Below are 923 nucleotides of genomic sequence, written 5' to 3' on the forward strand. Positions count from 1 at the left end.
TAAACGATAAACAGAAGTCTTCGTTGCCATAGCAACCGCGCTCTTGGCGTATTCATCCGCTACTGCTTATAGGCCTATGACCTTGTTCACCACCACACGTATACCTACCTACAGACAAACAGAAGGTAGCGTCAACTGCATACGACAGTGTAGACGCAGAGGGGTACAGCACCGACGACGAGCGCAGGAATGGACAGGCAGAGGTGTGCAGTGCGTGTGTTGGGATGGGCTGGTTGGTCGATATAGTTGGTAGAGGTGTTGAGGTGTAATCGTGCATTGTGATTGGCTATTGCGTACTGTGTTGGGATGGGCTGGTTGGTTGATATAGTTGGTAGAGTTGTTGAGGTGTAATCGTGCATCGTGATTGGCTATTGCGTACTGTATTGGGATGGGCTGGGCTGGTTGGCCTATATAGTTGGTAGAGTTGTTGCATCGTGCATTGTGATTGGCTATTGCGTACTGTGTTGGGATGGGCTAGTTGGTCGATATAGTTGGTAGAGTTGTTGAGGTGTAATCGTGCATTGTGATTGGCTATTGCGTACTGTGTTGAGATGGGCTGGTTGGTCGATATAGTTGGTAGAGTTGTTGGGTGTGATCGTGCATTGTGATTGGCTATTGCGTACTGTGTTGGGATGGGCTGGTTGGCCTATATAGTTGGTAGAGTTGTTGAGGTGTAATCTTGCATTGTGATTGGCTATTGCGTATTGTGTTGGGATGGGCTGGTTTGCCGATATAGTTGGTAGAGTCCGCACATATGAGAACTATGTCCATGCACATGCATATATGAGGACTATGCTCATGTGCGTTAATAGATGTGGATAATGTTCATGCACATGCATATATGAGGACTATGCTCATGTACAGTAACAGATGAGGATAATGTCCATGCACTTGCATATATGAGGACTATGCTCAGGTGCATT

General features: G+C 46.7%; 1 protein-coding gene across 1 annotated transcript; it reads left to right on the plus strand.

Annotated features, from left to right (window-relative positions):
* Positions 1-114: 114 nt before the first annotated feature.
* SARC_14865 (hypothetical protein) lies at positions 115-269 on the plus strand (the record flags this gene model as incomplete). Its single annotated transcript, XM_014291004.1, has 1 exon — positions 115-269. A coding segment is annotated over one exon (155 nt), but the record flags the coding sequence as incomplete, so codon positions are not given.
* Positions 270-923: the final 654 nt, after the last annotated feature.

The sequence above is a fragment of the Sphaeroforma arctica genome (assembly GCF_001186125.1).
Source record: "Sphaeroforma arctica JP610 unplaced genomic scaffold supercont1.5216, whole genome shotgun sequence".
In the NCBI taxonomy this organism is placed as follows: domain Eukaryota; class Ichthyosporea; order Ichthyophonida; genus Sphaeroforma; species Sphaeroforma arctica.